Source organism: Rhizophagus irregularis, chromosome 9 (assembly GCF_026210795.1).
Source record: "Rhizophagus irregularis chromosome 9, complete sequence".
Classification (NCBI taxonomy): Eukaryota; Fungi; Glomeromycota; class Glomeromycetes; order Glomerales; family Glomeraceae; genus Rhizophagus; species Rhizophagus irregularis.
In genome coordinates, this window is record NC_089437.1 from 196,037 (window position 1) to 220,480 (window position 24,444).

At 27.8% G+C, this 24,444-nt stretch overlaps 6 protein-coding genes across 6 annotated transcripts; 1 reads left to right on the forward strand and 5 right to left on the reverse strand.

Moving 5' to 3' along the window:
• Window positions 1-166: 166 nt before the first annotated feature.
• OCT59_029092 (uncharacterized protein) lies at window positions 167-2,091 on the forward strand (the record flags this gene model as incomplete). Its single annotated transcript, XM_025332774.2, has 1 exon — window positions 167-2,091. One exon carries the CDS (start codon window positions 167-169, stop codon window positions 1,640-1,642), a length of 1,476 nt encoding a protein of 491 aa, XP_025167430.1. The 3' UTR covers window positions 1,643-2,091.
• Window positions 2,092-2,455: 364 nt separating this feature from the next.
• Window positions 2,456-3,988, reverse strand: OCT59_029093 (uncharacterized protein; the record flags this gene model as incomplete). Its single annotated transcript, XM_066141447.1, has 3 exons — window positions 2,456-3,656; window positions 3,735-3,804; window positions 3,901-3,988. The coding sequence occupies 3 exons, from the start codon at window positions 3,986-3,988 to the stop codon at window positions 2,456-2,458; spliced, it is 1,359 nt and encodes a 452-aa protein (XP_065994472.1).
• A 977-nt stretch (window positions 3,989-4,965) lies between these two features.
• Window positions 4,966-6,511, reverse strand: OCT59_029094 (uncharacterized protein; the record flags this gene model as incomplete). Its single annotated transcript, XM_066141458.1, has 2 exons — window positions 4,966-6,175; window positions 6,258-6,511. 2 exons carry the CDS (start codon window positions 6,509-6,511, stop codon window positions 4,966-4,968), a joined length of 1,464 nt encoding a protein of 487 aa, XP_065994473.1.
• A 904-nt stretch (window positions 6,512-7,415) lies between these two features.
• Window positions 7,416-8,940, reverse strand: OCT59_029095 (uncharacterized protein; the record flags this gene model as incomplete). The annotated part of the gene is made up of 2 exons (XM_066141463.1): window positions 7,416-8,622; window positions 8,687-8,940. The coding sequence occupies 2 exons, from the start codon at window positions 8,938-8,940 to the stop codon at window positions 7,416-7,418; spliced, it is 1,461 nt and encodes a 486-aa protein (XP_065994474.1).
• A 1,975-nt stretch (window positions 8,941-10,915) lies between these two features.
• OCT59_029096 (uncharacterized protein) lies at window positions 10,916-12,445 on the reverse strand (the record flags this gene model as incomplete). The annotated part of the gene is made up of 2 exons (XM_066141470.1): window positions 10,916-12,116; window positions 12,192-12,445. The coding sequence occupies 2 exons, from the start codon at window positions 12,443-12,445 to the stop codon at window positions 10,916-10,918; spliced, it is 1,455 nt and encodes a 484-aa protein (XP_065994475.1).
• A 10,381-nt stretch (window positions 12,446-22,826) lies between these two features.
• Window positions 22,827-23,986, reverse strand: OCT59_029097 (uncharacterized protein; the record flags this gene model as incomplete). Its single annotated transcript, XM_066141476.1, has 2 exons — window positions 22,827-23,677; window positions 23,980-23,986. The coding sequence occupies 2 exons, from the start codon at window positions 23,984-23,986 to the stop codon at window positions 22,827-22,829; spliced, it is 858 nt and encodes a 285-aa protein (XP_065994476.1).
• Window positions 23,987-24,444: the final 458 nt, after the last annotated feature.

A 24,444-nucleotide genomic window follows, 5' to 3' on the forward strand; every position in this document is an offset into this window, starting at 1 on the left:
CCGTCTGATAATCCTTGAGATCAGTAGATCACACTATCAAAATTAGATTGATTGCAAATGACACATTTTATGTCATCAGATCAGGACTCCGAAAATGTCCATATGTCCATTCAATAAATACATCCTTACCTATGTGAATCATCCAGAAAAAGCTTTTCTTTAAAAAATGTCAAAACTTAACAGAGACATAATTTTCTTTATATTAAAAGAATTACAAAATGATAACAAATCTCTTCATTCATGTCTTTTAGTTAATAGAACTTGGTGTGAAACGACGGCACCAATTTTATGGAAGGACCCTATTACTAGATATGATCTAACTGACAATGCATGTAATATTTTATTTAATAAAATGCTTTTACATTTGTCTGAAGAATCAAGAAATAACTTAAAAAATCAAGGAATTGATCTTTTTGTGGAAACATGTCAGCAACCTATATTTAATTATATTAGTTTTTGGAAGCATTTGGATTTATTTTTCTTAGAACATCACATAAATCATATAATGGAATTTTTTAAAGTAAAAAGCAAAAAAAAAAAATCTATTGTCAAAAATGAAGTATTGGAATTATTTATTAATAATGATAAGAAATATATTTCTCTCTCTATTCCAAAATATTTTAATACTCACTTGTTTTCAGGAGCTGAACATTGCTTTTCAAAACTTGAATACTTTTATTGTGATAAGTATGTAGATGACAATATTTTGAAAGAATTGTCTATGTTAAGTACATCAATTAAAAAATTGGAACTTAATGTTAGATATGGTAGTTTTGGTGGAATCATTGAATTAATTGGAGCTCAAAAAAATCTAAACCAAGTTAATTTAACCTATGATAATGAAGACTATATTAGTAATGATACATTTGAATACTGTCAAAAGCCACTAGAAGAATCATTAATTAAACATGCAGATACTATTCAATATTTGAGAATGGATTGGGAGCCTATCACAAACCTTCTTTCATATCTTATAAATTTAGTAAGTTTAGATTTAGGTTATTTAACACATTTAAGATCTATGCCTTATAATTGGTATCATTTAAAAAACGCATCTTTGCCCCTTTTAAAATTTCTAAAAGCCAACTACATACCATCTAAAATTTTGGCAAGTATAATTGAAAATACAAAAGGATATCTTATTGAAATTAGTATTCATCATAACAATTTAGATGATAACCACTTTATCCAAGCAATTTATCAAAATTGTCCAAATCTTAGTTATCTTAATTTGGCATTATCAAATAATAGTTATAAGGAATTTCAAAATTTGTTAATTAATTGTAAATTTTTAAATAAATTAGAAATTATTTCTATTTCATATAGTAAGATTGATTGGATTATATTATTTGAAATATTGGCAAATTTTTCACCAATCAGTTTGTTTAAGTTTAAATTTACTTCTACTTATTTTTATTGGGAATATAGACAGAGAGATTTAAAATTATTTCTTTGTCATTGGAAGGACAGACATTCTATGTTATTACAAATTGCTTCAAAAGGATCATGTATGTATATTACTGCTAATAATCCAACTCAACAACAATGCCAAGCGAAGCGGCGAAAATTAAAAGATTTATTACAAAGATATAAAGATAAAGGTATAATTAAAAAATATGACATAATTCAAGCTGATATTTGAACCGTTTACTATGTTAAACAAGGGAATTTTTCAACATTCTTTCAATTTCTTCTTTTCATTATTTTAAGTTTATATTCAATTTTTTTGTCTTCACTATAACAAATAAAATTCATTGAAACGTCTATTTGAACTCTTATCAATTAATAAAATTCTAAGTAATTTTCTAAATATATGTTTATATTATCAATTGATATTAAAATAAGAATGAGATAATTCTTTTAATATTATAGCTTTTATTTAAATACTCTCTTACATATTAAATATCACAGCGACTTAAACAAATAAAATAAAAAAAATAAATTAATAAAAGCATAGTCGTCTGGGTTCAGTCTATTCACCAAAAATCATTTCACCAAGTGACACCAACAGGTTATTTCATTTCACCGAAAATCATCTCACCGAAAATTATTTCACCGAATTTTAATTTTTTACTGTAATTTGATAATCAATAACATAGCCACAATTATTAATTTGATATTTAATTGTGAAAATAACATAGCCACAATTATTAGTGAATTGTTTATTGTGTAGAATTATATTAATATACACATAAAAGAAATGTTGTGTAATTTGAATATAATAAAATGTTAACTTTTTTTGAATTAAGAAATAGTTCAATTTTAATTAATTTATATATTTTATTCATATTATGTATTAAAAGCATTAAGCATAAGTTTTTATTTGTGTTCATTTATGCTATGGAATTTCTAAGATATATGTAAGTATTTTTAATTACATAAAGCATTAATATAAAAATATTATAAAATTATATGAAACAAATGCATCCCTATTCGTCTAACTTCATAAATAATACTAAGTACTATCTTTTTTTGTTATCTGAAATATTTCATAATTATTTATTAAAAATTCATCCTCCGTATCTCTTATTTTTTTTTCATAAGATGATTGCATACACTTATTGAAATCATAACTTTTTGAATCATTCTTCTCTTTCACAACCAAACAAATATCATCATTAAATGAAGGACCACTTCTATTATGATAACCTACTGCATAATCCGTATTGTTTACATGACTTAAAATTGGATCTTTAAAATCATTTTTGCTTTTAAAAGAAAATATAAAGCTATCTTTTGTTTTACCATACTCTGCATTATGATGCGATTTCCAGATCAAAGGATTATATCCTCCAATAATTTCTTCTGTTCCTTTTATTTTAATAAATGTAACAGTATAAGGTATATTATCACATAATTCATGAAATTTTTTAGGGGTAAATCCATCACTACTTCCTCTTAATAATAATTTAAATTTATATGGTAAATATAATTCTCTTGTATAAGCATATTTGCTTTCAATATCTTTTTTATCGATCCACCTTGAAATTAATGAAGCAATATTCAGATTAACAATATTTGAATTAATTATTCCATCAATATTTCTGTGTCTAGGAAGTAATATATTATTACTTGGTTCATTATTATAATCTAAGTATGATCCTAATAATTCTTCGTAGAGTTGATGTTTCAAAATTTTTTTATAGGGTCGGACTTTTTGAAAGAAATCTGCAGATGAAAGGCTAAAAAATCTAATTAAAGGTAAACAATGCTGCAAAGTATTTTCCATTGTTTTAAAATCATTGTCTGACCAGGTATTAGGTTCTGGGATAAGTGTAGGATTCTGTGCAAGGCCCCATTTTAATACATGTTCCCAAATTTCGATTTCTCTCATTTGTAAATCATCTCTTTTAATAAGCGAAATAAGAGAATTTTCAGGAAGAGAGGTAAAATCGAGTGATTTAAATATTTTTTCAGGTGATTTAGCCATGAAACCTGTACAAAATTGTTGTAGTTCTAATAAAGAATTAGATTGAAAACTTGTTCGATGAGTAAGTTCAAAATGTTGCCCAATCCATTCAGGTTTATTCTCAATTAAATATTTTTGTAAATGATCAATTAATTCTTGAAGAAGAAGCTCATCAGCAGCAGTCAATACCTTTAAAATTTCTAAAGGTTCATGCTCATTTAATGAAATAACGCCACCATAAATATATCTATATTAATACGTAAAAATTGTTAAATATTATTATGTTGTTAATAAAAGATATAAAACTTTATACTCTATAACTTACTCGAGAATAATCTGAAAGATTTCTGGTGAGATATTTGGTAACGTAATATGAGCCACAACACCATCATTATCTTTTTTATTTGAAACCAAAGTTCGTCGTAAAAATGAAGATCAGTAACACAAAATAATCCCATGCGCACGGAATATTTTCACATTTGGATCATTACCAACTTCAATTGTAATGTCATAATATTCATCATCATTCAAAATTTCAATATAATCTTGACTTAACTTCTTAAAAAATTTTGATATCATTTTTTATAATATAATTTAAAAAGCAGAGGGGGAAAAAAATTTTGCTTTTAGAAAGTAAGTCGCAGATCAATTTAAATGTTAATCAATCTATTCTATATATGTATAAATTGATATAAATTAAGGGAATAGTAAAAGCACTAATTCTGATTAGAGATGGCAATGGTCACGGTCATTAACCGGTTATGACCGGTCATGACCGTGACCGATATCGGTCGGTTAAAGACCTCTGACTGACCATTTGACCGACCGGTTAACCGACCGTTTGACCGACCTTTTAACCGATCCTGAAAATGTTTGCAAAACGTAATTTAATAAAAAAATGTTTCGCAAACATTTTTTTAATTATTTTAATAGAAAACGTTGTGAAAACGTTTTTTATTAAGTATTTCAAACGTTTTTTTATTAAATTACGTTTTGCAAACGTTTTCAGGATCGGTTAAACGGTTGGTTAACCGGTCGGTCAGACCGGTCGGTCAAACGGTCGGTCAGTCGGTCAAAGGTTCTTGACCGGTTATGACCGACCGATGACCGACCATGACCGACCATTGCCATCCCTAATTCTGATTGGTCACATTTAAAAAGAAATTGAAAATAAATTTATTTTCTCATTTTCTTATCTACATTGAAAGTTCTTCGGAATATCAAAAGTATAAGTATTATTTCAATAGATAAAAAAATAAAAAATATAATTTAAAAGCCATATTTAAAAATATTTTTATATACAAAAGTATTTAATGCATATTTCACTCAACAATTTTTGAGCAATTAAAATTTTTAATATGAATTAATAAAATTTTATGATCAAGTATCATTCAACATAATAGTATCATTGTCTTTTACCTTTAATCCTGTATTATAACTTTTATTTAAATATCTTCTGCCTGTACTGACAAACAAAATAGTAATTTAAAAAAATAGAATGAAAGAAAAACAAACTAACTAAAGAATATAAAATTTATCCAATTTCATAATTAATACTAAGCATCTCTCTCAATTATTTGAAATACTTCATAATCTTCTATTAAGAATTGATCCTCCGTATCCCTTATCTTTTTTTCATAACAACGTTGCTTACAACAGTACTTACGCCTAATAAAATTATATTCATTTAAACTATCACTTACTCTTGCACATAAAAAAAGATCTGTATCAAATGTAGGACCATGTTCATTATGATAAGCTACTGCATAGTCCGTAATTTTTACATGACTTAAAATTGGATCTTTGAAATTATTTTTACTCTTAAAAGAAAATATAAAACTATCTTTTGTTTTGCCAAGCTCACCATCATTAGGTGACTTCCATACCAAAGGATTATATCCTCCAAGAATTTCTTCTGTTTCTTTTACTTTAATAAATGTAACCGTATGAGGTATGTTATCACATAATTCATGAAATTTTTTGGGAGTAAATTCATCTCTACTTCCTCTTAATAATAATTTAAATTTATATGGTAAATATAATTCTCTTGTATAAGCATATTTGCTTTTAATATCTTTTTTATCGATCCACCTTGAAATTAATGAAGCAATACTCAGATTAACAATATTTGAATTAATTATTCCATCAATATTTCTGTATCTAGGAAGTAATATATTATTACTTGGTTCATTATTATAATCTAAATAAGACCCTAATAATTCTTCATAGAGTTGATGTATCAAAATTTTTTTATAGGGTCGGACTTTTTGAAAGAAATCTGCAGATGAAAGGCTAAAAAATCTAATTAAAGGTAAACAATGCTGCAAAGTATTTTCCATTGTTTTAAAATCATTGTCTGACCAGGTATTAGGTTCTGGGATAAGTGTAGGATTCTGTGCAAGGCCCCATTTTAATACATGTTCCCAAATTTCGATTTCTCTCATTTGTAAATCATCTCTTTTAATAAGCGAAATAAGTGAATTTTCAGGAAGCGAGGTAAAATCGAGTGATTTAAATATTTTATCAGGTGATTTAGCCATGAAACTTGTACAAAATTGTTGAAGTTCTAATAAAGAATTAGATTGAAAACTTGTTCGATGAGTAAGTTCAAAATGTTGCCCAATCCATTCAGGTTTATTCTCAATTAAATATTTTTGTAAATGATCAATTAATTCTTGAAGAAACAGCTCATCAGCAGCAGTCAATACCTTTAAAATTTCTAAAGGTTCATGCTCATTTAATGAAATAACGCCACCATAAATATATCTATATTAATACGTAAAAGTGTTAAATATTATTTATATATGTTATTAATAAAAGATATATAACTTTATACTCTATAACTTACTCTAGAATAGTCTGAAAGATTTCTGGTGAGATATTTGGTAACTTAATATGAGCCACAACACCGTCATTATCTTTTTTATTTGAAACTAAAGTTCGTCGTAAAAATGAAGATCGGTAACACAAAATAATCCCATGCGCACGGAATATTTTCACATTTGGATCATTACCAACTTCAATTGTAACATCATAATATTCATCATCATTCAATATTTCAATATAATCTTGACTTAACCTCTCAAAAAATTTTGATATCATTTTTATATTATATTTTAAAAAGCAGAAGGGGAAAAAAAAATTTGTTTTAGAAAGTAAGTCGCAAATAGTTTAAATGTTGATCAATCTTTGTATTCTATATATGTATAAATTGATATAAATTAAGGGAATAGTAAAACCACTAATTCTGGTTGGTCACATTTAAAAAGAAATTGAAAATAAATTTATTTTCTCATTTTCCTATCTACATTGAAAGTTTTCGGGATATCAAAAGTATAAGTATTATTTCAATAGATAAAAAATCATCATTAATAAATTAAAATTTGGTTTTCGTACTGTATTTAATAAATATATATTTTCATATGTCTACGTTCATTGGAAGAATTTGCTTTAGTATATGGTTATTTTTTACAATAGATTTGTAAAGAAAATATTAATTAATGCATAAAATATTTGAAAAGGATAACTTGTTAATTGTATAATAAAAGATTTTATAAACCAGATAATTTAAATATTTTATTTTTTTAAGATTATAATAAAACATAATCTTCCTTTAAATTATTTATGTGATAAAAAACGAGCTACAACTTAAAGATAGATTTTTGCGCGTGATAATAATTGATATACTTAAATAAAAAATATAATTTTAAAAGCCATATTTAAATTATTTTATATACAAAAATATTTTACATATTTTCACTCTCAACAATTTTTGAGCAATTAAAATTTTTAATATGAATTCAAATATTTTCAATAAAATTTTATGATCAAGTATCATTCAATATCATATGGTATCATTGTCTTTTACCTTTAATCCTGTATTATAACTTTTATTTAAACATCTTCTGCCTGTACTGACAAACAAAATAGTAATTTAAAAAAAAATAGAATGAAAGAAAACAAACTAACTAAAGAATATAAAATTTATCCAATTTCATAATTAATACTAAGCATCTCTCTCAATTATTTGAAATACTTCATAATCTTCTATTAAGAATTGATCCTCCGTATCCCTTATCTTTTTTTCATAACAACGTTGCTTACACCAGTACTTACACCTATTAAAATTATATTCTTTTAAACCATCACTTACTCTTGCACATAAAAAAAGATCTGTATCAAATGTAGGACCATGTCCATTATGATAAGCTACTGCACAGTCCGTATTTTTTACATGACTTAAAATTGGATCTTTGAAATTATTTTTACTCTTAAAAGAAAATATAAAACTATCTTTTGTTTTGCCAAGCTCACCATTTTTATGTGATTTCCATACCAAAGGATTATATCCTCCAAGAATTTCTTCTGTTTCTTTTACTTTAATGAATGTAACCGTATGAGGTATGTTATCACATAATTCATGAAATTTTTTAGGAGTAAATCCATCTCTATTTCCCCTTAATAATAACTTAAATTTATATGGTAAATATAATTCTCTTGTATAAGCATATTTGCTTTTAATATCTATTTTATCAATCCATCTTGAAATAAGGGAAACAATATTTAAATTAATAATATTTGAATCAATAATCCCATCAATATTTCTGTATCTAGGAAGTAATATATCTTTGCTTGGTTCAACATTAGGGTTCAAATAAGATTTAAATAATTCATCATAAAATTGAGGTTTCAAAAGTTTTTTATATGGATGAACTTTTTGTAAAAATTCTTCAGATGATAAACTGAAAAATCTAATTAAAGGTAAACAATGCTGCAAGGTAGTCTCCATTGCTTTAAAATCATAATCAGTCCAAATATCAGGATCTGAAACAAAAGTTGGATTTTGTGTAAGACCCCATTTTAATACATGCTCCCAAATTTCAGTTTCTTTCATTTGTAAATCATCTCTTTTAATAAGTGAAATCAACGATTTTTCAGAAAGTAAAGTAAAATCAAGTGATTTGAATATTTGAGGAGATTTAGTCAAACAGTCTATACAAAATTGCTGAAGTTCTAATAAAGAATTAGATTGAAAACTCGTCCGATAAGCAAGTCCAAAATGTTGTTCCATCCATTTAATTTTATTATTAATCAAATATTTTTGTAAATAATCAACTAGTTCTTGAAGGTGAAGTTGATCAGCCGCAGCCAATATATATAAAATTTCTGATATTTCTTGTTCATTTAATGAAATGACACCGCCATATACATACCTATATTATAAAACTGTCTTAAATATAAAATATATAAATGATTATAAATCTGAATGTTACTTACGTTAAAAGAATCTTGAAAATTTCTGGAGATATATTCGGTAACTTGATGTGAACTAAGTCATCGTCATTATTCTTTTTATTTAAAGTCAAAGTTCTTCGAAAATATGGAGATCGGTAACACAGGATAATCACGTGCGCACGGAATATTTTTACGTCTGGATCTTTACCGACTTCAATTGTAACATCATAATATTCGTCATCATTCAAAATTTCAATATAATTTTGACTTAACTTATTAAAAAATTGAGATAACATTTTCGTATTTTAAAAAAGCGAGAAAAGGGGTTAGAAAGTTTTGTATTTAGTTTTGTATTCGAAAGCAAGTTGCAGATCTATATATGTATAAATTAATACAAATTAAAAGGAATAATTCCGATTGGTTATTTACTATAATAAATTGAAATATCAAAAGTACAAATAGTGCTTCAGTAAATAGAATAATTAATTATAAACAAAGTAATGGGACGAATAAAGAAAATTAAAATTTATTTTTAGTACTGTACTTTGTTAATAAATATACAACAGATTCTCAAAGAGAGAAAAAAATTTTTTAGTTCCTGATTTCGTATTTTTGAATATTAAATTTCGCGATCACTAAATTTCACATGTGTAGTCCAAGTAAGTTATAATATCGACATATTTAAATCAAACTCGTATAAATAGGACCATTATTTTGAATCTGCCTATAATAATTTTTTTGCAATAATTTATCTTTTTAACTATTAAAAAAATGATAGATTTTTTTAAAATATTTCCATTGTCAATTTATACAACAATAAAACAATATCATAATGGACCATCTAGACTCTAAAAGAATTAAAATGCCACATATTTTTGCCAAAGTTTATAACTTAATATCACCACTCGGAAGTTCTAAAACAAATGAGCAATTGCCAAAAAGCTATTTTTAATCTTCTTCCTAGTACTCATTTACAATCTGTCGTTACTAATTATTCAAGATAAATAATATATTTACGGAAAACTTTCTTTCAAAATTCACCCGGGCCAGCAAATTTTAAAGAACTCGGAAATATTTGGAAAAGCTTAAAATAAGATAAAATTATACTACCATTCTCGGAATAGTACTCCAAAATTAGCGTATAATTTTTATTTTATATCAAGCTTTACCGAATATTTCCGAGTTCTTTAAAATTTGTTAATTGTCCCGAGTTCCGACCTTTTTGAAATCATCTGTAAACTCGGATTTTCGTAATTCTGACCAAAATTAAACTGGCCAAAATTAGGTTGGCTGATTTTTTTATTTTTCCTACAAATTGATATAATAATAGTCCAGGCCTGGACCGGGCCGGTAAAATAGGGGTCAATGCAGGTCTCTAGCTCAAGTTCATTTTGGTAAATTTTGAAACCATATGAACATGTTTTAGATCCTGAATGGAAAATTTTGAAAGATGATGGAATTATTGCTGGTTCAAGTTCCTGGTAATGGATGGGAAAAAGAAAAATTAGGAAACTTTACATGATTGAAATTTATTTCTTGTTTATTAGAAAATTAAAAACTTTAAAAAAAAGATGATTTAGTTATCTATATAGAAATCTTACTAAAATTACCATAAAAAAAGTATTTAACGCATCTTTAACCATTAATAGCAGTAAATGAATGTTTCAATAAGAAGAAATCAAATATTTCTCATTTTCTTGACCAACTATGTTTAAACCTTCAGCTATATAAAAATTTTATATCCAGTATTATCAATCTTACATAGCATTATTATTCTTCAAATTTATGTGCATTATTATCAACATTGAACAATTAAATCAGGCAGATAATAAGCCATTTTCACAACCCTATTTTAGTTGCTCGCTTTATGCAGACCAATAAAAAAAGGAATTTTATACTTTAGACCCTATAAAAAATTTATTTTGTGTTTTTTTATTCTATGTTATTTCCATAATGTATCATATTCACGGAGTTTTTACGGAAATTACGGATAAGATTTTTTTACAGGGAGAATAAAAAAATACATTCCATAAATACAAAAAACAATACGAAATCTTAGATTGTAGTTTCTATATCATTCAATATAAAGTACGTTATTATCGAATAATAAAAAAAAAGAATATGCTAATTCTTTTATCTTAATTTAATATTATAATTTTAATATCCTCCATCTGCACATTTGAAATTTACATGCCAAATAAAACCATAATTAAAAAAAAAATAGAGTAAAAGAAAAAAAACTAAAGAATATAATATTAAAACATCATAATACTAATCGTCATGTTTCTTGATTATTTGAAATACTTCATAATCTTCAATTAAAAATTCATCCCTCGTATCTCTTATCCTTTTTTCATAACAATATCGTTTACACTCATAACAATTATATCTTTTTAAACCATCTTTTTCTTTCACATATAAAGAAAGATCACTACTGAATGCAGGACCACAACTATTATGATATATCAGCGCACAATCCGTATTGTTCACATGACTTAAAACTATATCTCTGAAATTATTTTCACCTTTAAAAGAAAATATAAAACTATCCTTTGTTTTGCCATAATCACCATCATTATGTGACTTCCATACTAAAGGATTATATCCTCCAAGAATTTCTCCAGTCCCTTTTACTTTAATTAGTGTAACAGTATGAGGTATATCATCACATAATTCATGGAAATTTTTAGGAGTGAATCCATCTCTACTTCCTCTTAATAATAATTGAAAATTATATGGTAAATATAATTCTCTTGTATAAGCATATTTGCTTTTAATATCTATTTTATCAATCCATCTTGAAATTAAAGAAGCGATATATAAATTTAAAATTTTTGAATCGATAATACCATCAATATTTTTGCATCTAGGAAGTAATATGTTATTACTTGGTTCAGCATTAGGGTCCAAATAAGATTTAAATAATTCATCATAAAGTTGAGGTTTCAAAAGCTTTCTATAAGGATGAACTTTTTGTACAAACATTTCAGATGATAAACTAAAAAATCTAATTAAAGGCAAACAATGTTGTAAGGTATTCTCCATTACTTTAAAATCATTGTCTGTCCAAGTATCAGGATCTGGAATTAGTGTTGAATTTTGTGCAAGACCCCATTTTAGTACGTGATCCCAAATTTCAATTTCTTTCATTTGTAAATCATTTCTTTTAATAAGCGAAATTAGAGAATTTTCGGGAAGTAAGGTAAAGTCTAACGATTCAAATATTTTTTTAGGAGATTTAGCCATGAAACCTGTACAAAATTGTTGAAGTTTTAATAAAGAATTAGTCTGAAAACTTATTCGATGAGTATATTCAAAATTTTGTTCAATCCATTCAAATTTATTCTCAATTAAATATTCCTGCAAATAATTAATTAATTCTTGAAGAAGCAACTCATCAGCAGCAGTCAATACCTTCAAAATTTCTAAAGGTTCATGCTCATTTAATGAAATAACGCCACCATAAATATATCTATATTAATACGTAAAATGGTTAAATATTATCCATGTCATTAATAAAAGATATAAAAATTACTCTATAACTTACTCTAGAATAATCTGAAAGATTTCTGATGAGATATTTGGTAACTTAATATGAGCCACAGTACCGTCATTATTTTTTTTATTTGAAACCAAAGTTCGTCGTAAAAATGAAGATCGGTAACACAAAATAATCCTATGCGCACGGAATATTTTCACATTTGGATCATTACCAACTTCAATTGTAACATCATAATATTCATCGTCACTCAAAATTTCAATATAATTTTGACTTAACCTCTCAAAAAATTTTGATGACATTTTTATATTTTTTAAAAACAGGAGAAAGGGATTAAAAAATTTGTTTTAGAAAGCAAAATTGCAGGTCGATTTTAAATATTGGTAAATTTTCATATTCTATATATGTATAACAAGACGTATGGGACCTTGTGATAAAGTTTACTTTTTTAACGTAACAGGTAACAAACATTGAAGCCATCCGCGGCAGGGATAGCGTTACATAGGCGTTATTCTAGAAAAATTCTGTAATATCACTTCCCGTGATGATCAGATGTGACATTTCACTAAAATACAAGATACTTTTTTCCGCTCCTTTCAGCCTTTTCACCATAAATATCGTCTATAAAAAGTACATTTTTCTATTTTGCTATAAATATTATTTTATCTTATTTATTGTATAGCTGATAATATTAACATACGTACTAAAATACCGTTTTTATTGATATATATAATAAAGGATATATTTACCTTGTTTACATGTTTACACTTAAATATTATATTTAATTTTAGGAACTTACAAAGAAAACATGATGTCTTTAAAGTATAATTTTTTTTAAAAAAAAACAATTCTTTAATACTAAACTTTTTTAAAATATAAATAAATAAGATATCATTAAAAAAAATTGATGGTAAATTTTATAAACGATTTTTGTAAAAGAATTGCATTGAAAATATTCCTTTGACTTTTTAATTGCTCTTTTTTTTTAAAAAAAAAAATCGGGAAATTTCTAATTTTTTTTTTTCTAAACTGTAACGCATCTCTTTATTAAGGATAGATATCCTTTTAGTCGAAATACATAGAACCGCACATGCAAACATGATACGGCTCTATAACAGAGTTCAATCTATCTTAAAATAAATAAAACAAAGATAAAAATAATAAAAATAAAAAACAACAAACGTTACAAACTAAACTAAACTGGACCACTAAACTGGACCAAACTAAAAAAACTATCCACTAGTGATTAATATGCAGGGGAAAAAATACGAGAAAATTTGGTACAGTATAACACTAAAACCTAAGCTGAAAATTCAGACGGAGCCCAACAGCCCCACGTCCAGTAGTAATTACTATCCCTCATCAAAATTATCTCTACAAAAAAAGAAAAAATTAGTTCTATGCTAACCCTATCGTTTGCATCTAAAAAGTTTTTATCGGTAAATTTTTTTAACGTGAAATCACGTGACTTCGATTTTAAGATGCAAAAATCCTTCATTTAATGTCCGTCCTCGCCTCAACTTATCCTTGCTCCTTCACCTTTCTTTGTTACTTCTTTCTACTTCACTCCTTTCTTCTGTGGTGACTCCAAGATTGGTCGTTTCTCCCGGAAATTTCTAATATAAATGGTACACAAACAAATCTGACCCAATAAAATTTATTGGATCGTCACGGGATAACGGGAAGTGATATTGCGACATTTTTTCGGGTGTTACTGGGGTAGTAGTACATGTACCTCAATTATTTGCATCAGCACGAGAGGCAATCATTGGCTCCTCCTCCATTACTGCCAAAGCCTTTTGCCTTAATGCAACGTAGCGCAAGTGACCCTAAAATTTCCTTTTCGACCCATCTGTCTCAAGTTAATCAAACATGTTTCTCAATTACAGAAAGGAATATCTTTCGAAGGAGCATAGCTTTGAGAAAAGCTTGATTGATGCTGAAAGTATTTTGAGCCTGTGCGAAAAAATGCAATAAAAGGAAATAGATTTAATATCTTTCAACTAGATAATTCACCAGAATAGTAATTTATTTGTTAGTATATCCTATCTATAAACCATAAATCATAAAATATATTAATATATTTTTTTGCGTAGTGATCACTTATCACCTGCTCTGCTAAAATATTGCAGTAAGGCACTTCGCATGATCTGACTGACCCGTGTCTTCCTCCCCTAGAACCTTTCCTCGATAAATCGTTACTGCGCCACATTACTGCGCAATTAGTGAACACGCGTGTCCAGATTTTAGTTATTAAGTAAAGTAGTACCGTACGGTAATACAAATTCGGACGAATTTAATCCTTTTTGTTCGTACGTACGTTTCTAACAGATAACTTTTTTTATACTAGTACGTACGAATGCTTTAAAAATTTTCGTACGACTTTGAATTTTCGTACAATTTTGAATTTTCGTACATGCTTTGTTTTTTAATGTACATATATCAATTATACTCTTTGAAGATAAGCTTATAAATTTCTATTTCTTTAATAATATTCAGCTCTATAATAATAAAATTGACTCATAAAGCCATAATAATTATATAGACCTGTTCAAATTCAGGATTTACTAATTCAATTGAAAAGTCTTCAACATCGGATATATTATCAATATTCATATTTACAATTATTTTTCTTCTTCAAAGCAGTAAAGATTAAAAAGAGATATTTATGACAAATATATAATAAACAAAATGTAAAATCATTGCAAATCAGATCAATTATGTTTCTCAAATATTATGTAATTGTAACATTTTCATTATCGAAAGTTCTATTACAATGCAAAATTATTAGTACGGAAAATCAAAATTTATTTTTAATAGTCCGTCTGAGTACGGAAAAATAAGAAAATTTTTTTCGAACGTCTGTAGTACAGTACTATTTTACTATATTTTCGTAAATCCAGTTGTGTGACTAGTGCTCCTACCGGGTCGGATTTGGTCGGGTTTGGAGTATATATCCGACTCGACCCGGCAAAAATAGAAATGATCCGATTTTAACCCGACCCGAGTATATTTAATTCGAATAACCCGGGTTAAACCCGAATTTTAGTAATTTTCATTGCTGTATGCTTAGTAATATATCAAAAATATTTTTTCAAACATAATTTTTTCAATAACGCAAGGTAATTGATATCATATAGGTCATACAACTTTTTATTATTAAAATTAAAGCTAAGCACGAATTTAAAGATATCTTCAATTCCTGTTTATTTATTGCTTTATATTTGAACTATAAAATCAAAATTGTATCACTTGATTGTATCTGCTTTAAGACTACATCTTTTTGCAGCTATCAAATCGGTTCCACCGGCAAATACTCTTTCTACTGGAACGCTGGTTGCTTTATTAATTATCAAAATACACTTATTAGCTAATGTAATATTAATAATTAAAATATTAATTCATACACATATCTGTAATTGCAAGGTGTCTCTAGCAATTTTCGCTATACTACCTCATTCATCTAACAAAATTATATAAAATTAATCAATATTAACACGTAATCAATATGTGATCAGTGATTTTAATGATCATCCGGGTCTAATACGGGTCAAAACCTGAGTCAAGGAAATGAATAACCCAACCTGACGGGTCGGGTCATGCGGGTCATGGGTTATTAAAATTGTTAGTACCGACCCGATTTAAAATTCACTCGGGTTGAATTATCCGGGTTAGACCCAAATTTTGCGGAGCACTATGTGTGACTGATTAACTAATCATCAGATCAATCTGTGCGACAATTGAATCTCATTTATACCCTCAAACTCTTTTTTTTTTTTAATGTTGACAAAATTACATCAAATCAATAGGGTATCTAAACTAAAAATAAAAGTAAAACAACAATAAAACAAAATATAAACTTAAATCTAATTAACCCCAAAAATTTATGTTGGAAATCTTTTATAACGTTATTCATGTGACTTCAATTATGGTTTATCAGATAAACTTATTTATTCTCTGCTCCTCGTTTTTTTGTATATTCCTTACCCATAGGACTTTTAGTCGCCCTCTTTTCATTTATATTCATATTCTTTGTATCCGTCTCACGATTCTCTTCTTTAACCCGCTTTGTAAAGTCATTTTTAAGCAAGCGTCGTATATCTTTGTATTACATCATGCGACTCCACCGCCTGAATTATAAATTTCTTTTGGCTGCATAATATTTTTGAAACAACTATTATCATAATAGATGTTAGTCAAAGGTGTGCTTGATAATGGGTGTCTTAATTTGGTAAAATTGGCAGGAAAATCTCAGATTCATGAAATCAAAGATCTGTACACTGAGGAGCAGACAAGTAAGCAAAATCGAGTGAGTATTTACAATTGATGTTTTTATTTCTTTTCAAATGTGATGTTTTACGTAGCAAATTTTTCTTTTTTCTTCACAATATCTCTTATGCAGAAAATTTTCAAGTTTATGAGGATTACAATGAAGGAGTTGTGACTAAGAAACCAAAAAACAATTCTTTTCTGAAAACATGGCAGATTACAAGAAACCATTGGAAAAAACTTTGAATGTCATAGGAATTTGGAAAAAGGAGTTTTTAATTAAAGCGAGTTAAACTTCGTTTCTGCATTTCTGTGTTATACTCGGACTGACATCATTACATTGCTCCATGAACATACAACAAACATCTACTATTTCCAAGTCTGATGATGTGTTCGAAATAGATTTAGAAGATGTGCTTGTCGATGCTACCAGCGATGATAATGCAAAAGTAATACCAACAAATGGAGGGGAAAAACAAAAGCTTGTGAGTATCTTATACAATATTCATAGCTCAAGATTAAAGATTTCTAATTTTGTTCTGTCCATTAAAGTCACCATTGGAAGATCCCGAAAAATTAAAAAATCCCTAAAAAACGACCAGCTGAAGAAGGTTTTCCCTGTTAATACACTTCCTCCCAACCTTCGTGATCGCTCTCCTCCTCCATCATATAAAAGCGGGGATAATTCTTTGGACGATCATAATGAGGCCTCTCCAGTAATATTTTCCTTCATTTTGTTTGCTGCACGATGTGTAAAGTTCGTTTCTAATCTGCATTGCTCTTCAAAGTCAAATGACCGTGACGAGTCAGATATAGGGATAGATTAAGACGATGATAAAAATCCTTTCATAAAGAATGGAGAGGGATCAAGAAACAATAAGGTTATTATTAATCAGTATTGTCAATCATTAAGTAAAGAATATTCATTCATAAAATGTCCTTAATATAATCTTTTATTAATTAATTTGATTTCTAATTATAGTACAATTCTATTATGAACATGCCATCAACAGTATTGATATAAATGATGCTTCTACAAATGACGTAAATATTGAGAAGTATTATGAATTTATAGTCACTTTTCCTGATATAATAATAATCTTTTCTTGCCTATAGTGTGTGGCAGGCAGATGGTCACAATATCTCTCTTGATTTTCGTAATTTTCAATTAACATTGATCAAACAACTAGAAACCAATCCAACGTTTTCATATTTGAAAGATATAGAACGGATATTGTAAGTATTTATTGTGCAAATAGAATCAGTTTCATTATCTAATTTTTGTATATATCTGCAGATGCTTGTCGTCAATCATGTTCTGTAATGAGATCAAGTCAGAATTTCTATTATGTTCCAAAAAAAGTATGGAAGATAATTTGCCCAAGACCTTTAGTTCTGATGGGGTTTACCACGAAATCCCGACAAGCACAATCCCGATATGATAAAATCCCGAGGCACGTATTCCTAACAGAGACAATATACTGAATGATCAAAATCCCAAAAGTATCATATCCCGAATTGTCTAAAATCCAGAATTTAAATTTCCTGAAAGTTCAAGTTACTGATGAGTCAAAATCCCGACACAATATTATAATTTTGAGTATCTCTTTGATTTTTGTTTACTAGGAAGATCATTTCCTACTGATTATATAATTTGCGACAATTAATACAATCATATATACAATACATATGCACTATTTCCAATTTAAATGATAAAAAATTGCAATTTTGATTTATGACTTACATGTTACAGTATAATATATAGTGAGATCACGCAGTAGTAATTGACATAATAACTCCTTGGCAAATTATGCAAATTATTAACAATTGTGCAATCACTACGATTTATTACATAAATGGTGGTCACATGAAAAAATTCTTTTCTTTATTGTGTCGGGATTTTGACTCATCAGTAACTTGAACTTTCGGGAATTTTGAATTCCAGATTTTGGACTATTCGGGATATAACTCTTTCAGTATTTTAATCATTCGGGATATTGTCTTAGTCGGGAATAGGAGTGTCAAGATTTTATCACATCGGGATTATGGTTGTCGGGATTTTGGGAGGATCCCGTTCTGGTTCTGATGATGTCACCAATAGTTGTTCAAAAATAGTAATCGAATATAGCATAGTAAGTCCTTCCAGATGATGCTAATAATCAGCAAAAGTCCTATTTATGATTTAGCTCTTGAACATTAATAATATTTATGTCTTTTTGCTTTCAGTTTTATGTATCTTTCTTCAATCAGTTTTAACGAAAATAAAGAGCTACATTTATACATAGATATTGTCACTTAATGTTAGAAGAGTTATTTAACAAGACTGATTTTGCAAGTTTCATGTAATTAAAATTATTACAATATATTATATTGCTATATACTTACAATTTGTCATTGAAATAAAGGGCGAACAGCAAGTCCACAAGCTCAAAAGATGAATGAATCTGATCAACAATTTGTCAGCCAAAATTAAAATGTAAAAACAATTTTGTATATTGTACATTTGAAACATTGCCAGTGATGTCTTTATTTGGTTCCGAAATACCTACAATAACTGAACCTTTAGAATTGTCTATTGGATGTCGTTTTGTAAAATAAATTTTGGACTGACCTTATACATTTATTTTATAATTTTTTTCAAAAGGCACATCAATTTTAAATGTTTTAGTAGAAAATTACATTGCGTTTAGATCATAACTATACCAATATTTTAAATAATCTGGGAAGTTGCATTTTTATATAAAGGGAACAATTTATAAATATTTATTTTAAATATATTAATCAATTTTAGCATATTGATACCCTTATTTATTTGCAGATTGTTCATATCAATAAATTTCTTCATCTACGTCCTTTTCAATTCCAATTCCTCTTTCACACATAAAACAAAGATTATTATTCAGCTACCTTATGTCCTAAATTCGCAGTTTTCTTATATATTTTAGTTGACTTTTTCTTTTTTCCTTCAGCTGATTTATTATATAATTCAAAAGCTATTTGATTACTATTATAGTTAAAATATGTATTTGATTAAATCAATAAGTATAATGAAGATCAGCATTAGCTTTAACGTTAACGAACCATAGATTGTTATGATAATATTATTCGTTTTTACAGAATTACAAAATTTTTTAATCTTTCCAAAATCAAATACATGTATATGATTACTCTTTTTATCTGTTAGAAACAAAGTTGGCTAAATAAAGAAATTAAAATTAAAGAATTGGAGAAAATTTCAATAAACTTATTGAGATGCTAAATACATTTTAGTATTTTAAATTTTCAACGCGCAGAACTTTTTGCGACTTTTGGCAGATTTATGAAATTTGGCAAAAACCCAACCCCGCTGCGTCTTTGGGAATTAAAATTGACTTACAGAAACATGTGATATCGATTAAGCTTTTTCCCCTAAAAAATGTCAAAGAATGATGCGCTGGGAAAATGGGTTATATAGTGGGAAAATTGGTTAGACGCAAGATTTGGGTACAAAAAAATTTTTTTTTTTTGACTGTTCACTAATAAATTTGGGGACTTAAATAAAAATTTAGTGACTAAAATACTGTCAAATATTTATTTAATTTGACACCTTTTTAACTAACTTATTGTTTGAGCTTTATTTTGGTCACTTGATTTACTTGATTTAAATCACAAGTTACAAAAAATTATTTTTTTCTTTTTTTGAATACCATATTACAAAATGATTAACTTAACTAATATTAAGTCTATTTTTATGAATTAATATTAGATTCTATTCATTTAATTGAGTATAAACTTGCTTTGGTTTAAGCAAAAATATATGATTTTTTTGAAAATTTCGTGTACACTTAATATACAAATATTTTATTCACGTAAGTATAATAACCTAAAGTTACTAAGGAATTTTGTTCGTATATTATAAGTGAGTAGTAAACTTTTCAAATACTTTTTTCAAACTCCCCGCGAACTCCAAAATTTTCCGTGATTTAAACAAAAGAAACTCTAAATTTGATGCACGAATTGCTGATCCACCTTCCACTGCAAGTTATACATCTATCTCTTCCATCACATCATCACTTTGTTCTTATATTTTATACTTTTGGCGAGCCGTTCAGGTCAAAAGTCCGCTACCTGTTGAATTTGCAGCAGGTATCAGCTGGATTATTTGCGACAGGTATCTGCTGAACTTGCAGCAGGTACCTAACAAGTTACAAATATAGTACATAAAAAATATTGGTATAAAGAGAAAAAACTGAGATGAAAAATATTAAAAATTCAGGTTTAAAAATTATTAGAATCTCGCTCGTTTTAAAAAAATTAAAAAAAAAAATAATATAATAATGAAAAAATTATTGACAAAAATCCGGTCTTATAAAAAAAGAAACTAAAAAGAAATATTATTAAAAAAAAATGATCTGGTCTAAAAAAAGAGACCAAAAAAAAAAAAAGATTTTAATATCAACGTTCGGATAGCTAGGATGAAAATAAAACATGATTAAAAAATATCTGATTAAAATTTCATTAACCGGAATTGTATTAGTCCCAGATTAGCCATCGGAACATAATGTACTGTACAAATGACTGATAGCAATCAAATTATCAAATTATTCAACCACAATAATTATGAAATCAGGCGCACGTCACGCAACTCAAAAGTATTTATACAGAATGGTTAATACAGGAACTTTTTAGGCGGATTTTTTTATTAAAAGACGATTTTTTTTATTAAAAAAATGTATTTTTTATTTACAAAAAAATATAAGTATTTATAAGATAAAGAATGATTTTTTATAAAAGTGATGTTATTTTGTTTTATAAATAAAAATTTACATTTGACTGATTTGAGAATTTGTGAATCACCATGTGTAATTGATTTCTAAAATCATTAAATAAAAAATTTTTTTTAGAAGCAGAATATGATGAGAAGGAAATGGAAGAATGTGTGGCAAATTAAGAGTGGAACCTTACGAAAGATTATTAGTGCTTAAATTTTTATAGAATTCAAAATTCTATAATATATTTAATTTCCTACAGTTTTTATTATATTTCCATCTTTCAAACTCATTGATCACAAAATCAAGATCCTTCCCTATGTGAAAACTTTAAATTACAAAGATTTAGTGGAACTAATCAAGATTATATGAACAATAAAGAACAAGATATTACTATTCCAAAAAAAAATGACACTATATATACATTATTTGATGTTTTGGTTTTTAAGATTTTGATGATGATCACGATCTCTGATTTTAGAAAAAATTTTCAATCATAAAAAGTTTTTATGAAACCATTTAAAGAATTAATGAGCAAAAATTTGCATATAGAGAATATTTTTTTTTTTAAAAAAAAAAACTCTAGTAAATATTGATAGCTCATTTGCATGTATATATATTTTTTTATAAGTAAAGTTAGTTGATTTGCAAATTACTAATTTAAGTTGTTATAAAAATCATAAAAAAATTTATCTATTTATTTTTATTTTGGGTTTGAGAAAAATGATATAGGAATTAAAAAATCTAAACAATTATGAGCAGATGTGTGAATATGGCAAGTCCAAAATTTTCAAATTTTTAGCTATTTAGTCAATCCATTGTCATGAGAATTAATAAAGTTTTGCCGTTTCTTGGCATTATTTTTAAATCGGGTAATACTTTCCGACGTGACTGTACTTTTGGATATAGTGAGTGAGTTTATTTTTAAAAGTATACTAATACTACTAATAAATTAATAAAAGATTTTTTTATAACTAAAATAAAGAAAGAAAACGAACTGTTAATCGTTTGTTTAATAAGAGCAATTAAAAAAATCAACTCACCAAAATTTCACACCCAAAAGCCGAAAGAACAACCTAAAAAAAAATAAAAAATAGTCTGAAAAATGTTTGTAAGGATTTTTTCAACGGTGAAAACAAAGGAGAGATAAAAGGAAACTTAGGAAGATACAAATATTGAAGGGGCAAAGAAAAGTTTTATTTTTATTTTTATTTTTAAATCCACGTGAACTGGATTATAGAAAGATAGACAAGAACAAAAGATAAAACAAAAGTCAAACGCTATCTAATACTATGCTATAATCAAACCGCCCGAGGACGGCGTCACTCTGGTACAAAAAACGAAACAAGGGTGGGTTCCAATTGCAACACCTATCCCAAAGAAACCAAAGAATAGACCAATCTAAACTAAGGAGGGAAGAAAAGATCCATATTTTTCTTTCGGTCAATTATGACCGCCACCTGTAAATACTGTCATAGGTGGAGTGGTTCACACTATTCTAATTGTTGTACTATGGTGTAAAAATTTGTACGTGGGGGTTACCCAAAAAAAAAGATGTAATAAATTACTAGTCAAAAGTAAAAATGTGGCTAAAAGTAATATAGGTTTATAACTATCAGCATGCCACGAAAATTAAAAAAAAGCTGATAGGTATGTCTGGAACTAATTATGAAGAAGCGAAGACTTTGAAGTCTTCTGGAGACAATATGTCTAGTCTCAATTTCTTGATGTGAATAATAGGCCTGTCTTTATTTGTAGGCAGAGCAGGAGGACGTTTATTTGGTCTGAGTTCGAGTTTTTTTGTGTCGTCTGACGTGTGTCCTTTGTAGCGATAATGGTATGCGTTGTCATCCATGACTGAGAAATAGTTGATTTGAAAAAGACCTAATTCCTGTTCTAGTTGAAGTAATTGTTTATTAGATTTATAAACGTTTTTTCCTTGTTTAATTCTGTTCTGTAGAACGGTTCGACGGTCAGTTAAAGGGGTGATTTTCTTATGAAAATGTTCTTGAAAATCAGTGAGATCTTTAGTCACAGCCTCACGGTATTCTATACTGTTGGAAGAGGTACCCCAGAGCTTAGCTCTAGAAGAAAGTTCTTCTTCATGAAGAAGGCGTGCAGCTTCACTTGCTTCTCGATCTTTTTGTTGTCGCACAGCTAGTTCGTGAGCTTCTTTACGTTTTCTAATACCATTTAACCAGTAGTAACTTCCTGGTGTATGTTGTTGACCTTTGAGTTTTGCCTGTCTTTTAGATATATAGACGGGTTCGTCGGTTACGTAAGGGAAGAGGTCGTTAGGAATCCAAATGCCCAACTTATCATACCAAGTATTCTCGTCTTTAGAGAGAATGGGTTGTGAATTAGTGGTAGATGAATGAGTATCAGATGTGCTAGTCGAATCATTCCCTGGACATAGTCGAAGGGGCGGGTCAAGATTGGCTGAGGCTACTGCTGCAGCTCGAGTCCCGATTAAATCAGGAGGTATAGGAAAATTGTAATATTTCTCATCTCTGAGCACTAGTCTTTTATGATATTTGAGGTGTTGTATAGGTTTTTTAATGTATTGTGAGGGTAAAAATAAGAACCCGTGTTTTTTGGCACGGTGGAGTTTGTCTACTAGATTATCCACAGGATTATAAGCTATTTTGCCGTGACCACGATTGTAGAAAACAGATCTACATGCCCGTTGAAAGCGGGATTTTTGTTTTTTACTCCTTTTACTGTTATCAGAGTGGTGTGAGCGGAAATTGTCCAATCATTTACGATACATACGACGGTCGTTGAAGAAGTGAAGGAATTTATATCCATTGGCTACGTACGAAACATCGTAGGAAATTCCAAGGCGATTTGAGTGAATGTGTTTTTCTCTACCAGTATACCATTGGTAGTAGGTACGAGTTGCGTGAAATTGTTTGTTATTGACGATATCATTCGATATCGGGGTATGTTTTTTAATATGATGAAAGAGATCTAAATTTCTTTGATGAGAGACACAAGCTCGTCTATTGTGAGACATAATATAAGGTGAGGGAACACAACACACCTGTGTGTGTTCAGTACCGAAATTTTGAATGATAGGGAAATTACATGGTGTAAAAATACCAAAATAAAAGCGGTATCGTTTATAAGAAAAGTTAAAGAAAGTTTTTGTTCGAGAATTTCTTTGTGTGACTTTGTCAGCACGTGATTTGATAAGAAAATATCTATCGAGTAATCTGGAACGAATAAGATTAAAATATTTCTTTTGGATAGAACGCGGGATAACTTTTTGATGAGAAAAAAAA